This window comes from Pangasianodon hypophthalmus, chromosome 23 (assembly GCF_027358585.1).
Source record: "Pangasianodon hypophthalmus isolate fPanHyp1 chromosome 23, fPanHyp1.pri, whole genome shotgun sequence".
NCBI classification, from domain to species: Eukaryota; Metazoa; Chordata; class Actinopteri; order Siluriformes; family Pangasiidae; genus Pangasianodon; species Pangasianodon hypophthalmus.
In genome coordinates this window covers 1782501-1787500 of record NC_069732.1, presented here as the reverse complement: position 1 = coordinate 1787500, position 5000 = coordinate 1782501, and the positions used below count along the sequence as shown (strand labels likewise).

At 49.1% G+C, this 5000-nt stretch overlaps 1 protein-coding gene across 1 annotated transcript in view; it reads left to right on the top strand.

Annotated features, from left to right (window-relative positions):
- The window catches only part of ywhaz (tyrosine 3-monooxygenase/tryptophan 5-monooxygenase activation protein, zeta polypeptide), a 15304-nt gene that overhangs the window by 6017 nt on the left and 4287 nt on the right, over positions 1 to 5000 (top strand). Inside the window, exon 5 of the mRNA XM_034298841.2 lies at positions 1534 to 1629. Within this exon, the coding sequence (XP_034154732.1) occupies positions 1534 to 1629 (96 nt within the window). The remainder of the gene's footprint in view (positions 1 to 1533; positions 1630 to 5000) is intronic.

The following is a 5000-nucleotide window of genomic DNA, read 5'->3' as shown; positions in this document are numbered from 1 at the left end:
AAATAATTTCGCCTCAGATCAGTGTGCTTATATTCCTCTGAAATGATGCGAGAAAAAAGGAGGACAAATATATATATATATATATATATATTTATAAACGTAGCCTGTGGGTTTACAGTAATAGTGCAGTAATCTGGGTTGGGCAAGGGTTACGTCGTATTGCGGTTGGTTGCTATGGTTACCGTGCGAGCCGTTCGTCTCGGGCTGTGTTAGCGCTGTAGCTGTGTAGATGGAGAAGTTATTTCCAGGGGAAGTTGGTTACACCGTGTCCTGTTTTTTAAAGAGGTGAAAATCAGGGAAGTGGGTCATGTGATCTCCGAGGGACGAGAAATCTCTAAAAAAAAAAAAACCCTTTGTACCAGTTTTATGCTTTTGAGCAGCGTCTGTTCTTCGACTAGGACTGAGACGATACATCAGAAGTTGATTATTTTCCTATAACAGCATGTCCCACATGTTTTATTCCTTTTACGCCACAGCAGTTTGCCAACGATTATAATTTTTATTAGTAATGAATGACACTTTTCATCAGTTTATAGCTACATTTAATACTCGAGGAAACAAGTAACAAGTTAGTTCCTGTTGTCACTTACGTTAGAGCAGCTATAAACAGTCGTTCCCTCACCAGCCTCTCTTTATTCCCTCTCTCTATGTTAATAAGACAGAAAAAAAAACAGGTTGTCGTGTTACTGAGAATCCGCGAAGAAGCGTAAACTCCTCCTCAAAGCGCTGACACTGGAGACTCCTTCCATTAATGTTACACAAACATCACCTTACTTTAGGAAAACTTCACCATATCAATGATTACACACATGTTTTTAAGTTGCTGTGAATGAGCTGTTGCTATAGAAACGGTGACGTATTAGAACGAGCGCATTAATATAAACCTGCGCTGCTGTCAGAGCTGCTGTTATAGAAAACTAATCAACACCTTCTGACCAATCAGAACGCAGAACTCAGTGGTGTAGATCATCATCAGTCAGAAACAGTTCCAACTTCACACCTTGGAAATGGGTGTGGCCACGGGATTGGAAAGGGCGTGGCCTGTGGAGGGAAAGGGCGTGGCCTGTGGAGGGAAAGGGCGTGGTCTATTGGTGGAAAGGGCGTGGTCTGTGTGTGTGAGAGAGACGGTGTTTGTGTGTGAGACGGTGTGTGTGTGTGTGTGTGTGTGAGACGGTGTGTGTGTGTGTGTGTGTGTGTGTATGTGTGTGAGACGGTGTGTGTGTGTGTATGTGTGTGAGACGGTGTGTGTGTGTGTCTGTGGAGGGAAAGGGCGTGGTCTGTGAAAGAGAGGGGTGTGGCCTTTGGAGGGGGTGTGGCCTTTGGAGGGGGTGTGGCCTTTGGAGGGAGGGGATGTTGAATCATATCAAACTGTATTGAAGAAGAAAAAAAAGACATTTTGTGTATAATTTCTGCCCATTTTTCACAAAATGAATCTTTCGGATATTTTCTAAAGACACGCTCTTTATTTTATTGCATGTTTTCGATGTTGTAGGTTATTTATTTATTTATTTATTTATTTATTTTTGTACACAGGCGTTCGATGACGCGATCGCTGAGCTCGACCAGCTGACCGAGGACTCGTACAAAGACAGCACGCTGATCATGCAGCTGCTGCGAGACAACCTGACAGTGAGTTCATCCTTTTTCACATCCTGAATCTGAGGAAGTGCCTCTGGGCTCGTGTTCAGAGCGGAAGCTGGTGATGTCATTCTCGCTACAGCACCGGAGTGAGGTCACGCGGCGTCTGTACCGCCGTTTCCTCCTCCTCCTCCTCCTACTTCTCCTCCTCGCTCCTCCTCGCTCCACCTCCTCCTCGCTCCTCATCGCTCCACCTCCTCCTCGCTCCTCATCGCTCCACCTCACTCCTCCTCACTCCTCCTCCTCCTCATCGCTCCTCACTCCTCCTCCTCCTCATCGCTCCTCACTCCTCCTCCTCCTCATCGCTCCACCTCGCTCCTCATCGCTCCTCACTCCTCCTCCTCCTCATCGCTCCACCTCGCTCCTCATCGCTCCTCACTCCTCCTCCTCCTCATCGCTCCACCTCACTCCTCCTCACTCCTCCTCCTCCTCATCGCTCCACCTCGCTCCTCATCGCTCCTCACTCCTCCTCCTCCTCATCGCTCCACCTCGCTCCTCATCGCTCCTCACTCCTCCTCACTCCTTCTCCTCACTCCTCCTCCTCCTCATCGCTCCACCTCGCTCCTCATCGCTCCTCACTCCTCCTCACTCCTCCTCCTCCTCATCGCTCCTCACTCCTCCTCACTCCTTCTCCTCACTCCTCCTCCTCCTCATCGCTCCACCTCGCTCCTCATCGCTCCTCACTCCTCCTCCTCCTCATCGCTCCTCACTCCTCCTCACTCCTCCTCCTCACTCCTCATCGCTCCTCACTCCTCCTCCTCCTCCTCCTCCTCGCTCCTCCTCGCTCCTCGCTCCTCCTCGCTCCACCTCGCTCCTCACTCCTCCTCACTCCTCCTCACTCCTCCTCCTCACTCCTCCTCCTCCTCATCGCTCCACCTCGCTCCTCATCGCTCCTCACTCCTCCTCACTCCTCCTCACTCCTCCTCATCGCTCCTCACTCCTCCTCACTCCTCCTCATCGCTCCTCACTCCTCCTCACTCCTCCTCATCGCTCCTCACTCCTCCTCCTCACTCCTCCTCGCTCCTCCTCCTCCTCATCGCTCCTCACTCCTCCTCACTCCTCCTCACTCCTCCTCCTCGCTCCTCCTCCTCCTCATCGCTCCTCACTCCTCCTCACTCCTCCTCACTCCTCCTCCTCACTCCTCCTCCTCACTCCTCCTCACTTCTCCTCGCTCCTCCTCACTCCTCCTCCTCGCTCCTCACTCCTCCTCACTCCTCCTCCTCACTCCTCCTCCTCGCTCCTCACTCCTCCTCACTCCTCCTCGCTCCTCCTCGCTCCTCACTCCTCCTCCTCACTCCTCCTCGCTCCTCCTCCTCGCTCCTCATCGCTCCTCACTCCTCCTCCTCGCTCCTCACTCCTCCTCCTCGCTCCTCCTCTTTTAACTGGGTTAAAAGGTCTAAAAGTCACTCACTTTAGCTCGTACAGGTTTGTTTTTTTTGCTGTAAATAATTATTTGCGAGACAAATTTTTAAAATCTAACGTAGCCAGCTTTCGCTCAGTGAGTAACACAACCCTGTTATATTTAAAAAATAAAGTGTGTGTGTGAGACGGTGTGTGTGTGTGTGTGTGTTATTAGCAAATTAAATTAACGAGTGTGTGAGAAACTGAGAGACTGCAGATCACAAGGTTGTTAGAGCTTTGATTTTTAATCTTGAATATACACAGAAAAATTAATTAATAATATCAGAAATATCAATAAAATGCACCAATTAAAAATTAGCTACTTTTTTTTTTTTTTTAAATAAATCAGTAAAAATTAAAGCTTGAGTCGACTGTAGAGATATTTTAGACGTAATTCCCAAAAAATTAAAAAAATAAATAAAAACAGCTCATATTTGGATACTGTTGTTAAGTATTTTTATTTATTTATTTATTTATTTTTTAGAGCTTTTTAAATCACGTTTAAAAGTCACTAGTGTGTATTCTGTTGAGTTTTTTCCAGGGTTGTAAAGTCCGTCTCATGAGCTCAACCTTCTGACTTACTAACTGTGTACTTTTATGTTCACTGTTAGAGAATTTTTTTACTTAACGTTAGATTTTATGAAGTGAGGAAACGTGACGTCACAGCGGTGCTGTGGAGAGAAATAATGACATCATCTGATCAATAAGAGCTCTGATTAGGAGACGTGTATGAACGGTGTGTGTGTGTGTGAGTGTGAGAGAGAGAGAGAGAGAGAGAGACGGTGTGTGTGAGTGTGTGTGTGACGGTGTGTGTGTGACGGTGTGTGTGTGACGGTGTGTGTGTGACGGTGTGTGTGTGACAGTGTGTGTGACAGTGTGTGTGACGGTGTGTGTGTGACAGTGTGTGTGTGACAGTGTGGGTGTGAAGCGGTGTGTGTGACAGTGTGTGTGACAGTGTGTGTGACAGTGTGTGTGTGACGGTCTGTGTGTGAAGCGGTCTGTGTGCGTGTGTGGGACAGTGAGACGGTGTGTGTGCGACGGTGTGTGTGTGCGACGGTGTGTGTGTGTGTGCGACGGTGTGTGTGTGTGAGTGACGGTGTGTGTGTGAGTGACGGTGTGTGTGTGAGTGACGGTGTGTGTGTGAGTGACGGTGTGTGTGTGTGAGTGACGGTGTGTGTGTGTGAGTGACGGTGTGTGTGTGTGAGTGACGGTGTGTGTGTGTGTGTGAGTGACGGTGTGACGGTGTGTGTGAGACGGTGTGTGTGACGGTGTGTGTGAGACGGTGTGTGTGACGGTGTGTGACGGTGTGTGTGTGTGTGACGGTGTGTGTGTGAGTGATGGTGTGTGTGTGAGACGGTGTGTGTGTATGTGAGACTGTGTTTGCGACTGTGTGTGTGTGTGCGACTGTGTGTGTGTGTGCGACTGTGTGTGTGTGTGCGACGGTGTGTGTGTGTGCGACGGTGTGTGTGTGTGCGACGGTGTGTGTGTTTGTGAGTGACGGTGTGTGTGTGTGAGACGATGTGTGTGTGTGAGAGTGACAGTGTGTGTGTGAGTGATGGTGTGTGTGTGTGTGTGAGTGATGGTGTGTGTGTGTGTGTGAGTGATGGTGTGTGTGTGTGTGTGATGGTGTGTGTGTGTGTGTGAGTGACGGTGTGTGTGTGTGTGTGAGTGACGGTGTGAGTGTGTGTGTGAGTGATGGTGTGTGTGTGTGTGTGATGGTGTGTGTGTGTGTGTGTGTGTGAGTGATGGTGTGTGTGTGTGTGTGTGTGTGTGTGTGAGTGACGGTGTGTGTGTGTGTGTGTGTGTGAGTGATGGAGTGTGTGTGTGAGTGACGGTGTGTGTGTGATGGTGAGTGACGGTGTGTGTGTGTGTGTGAGTGTGTGTGTGTGAGTGACGGTGTGTGTGTGTGTGTGAGTGATGGTGTGTGTGTGTGAGTGACGGTGTGTGTGTGTGTGTGAGTG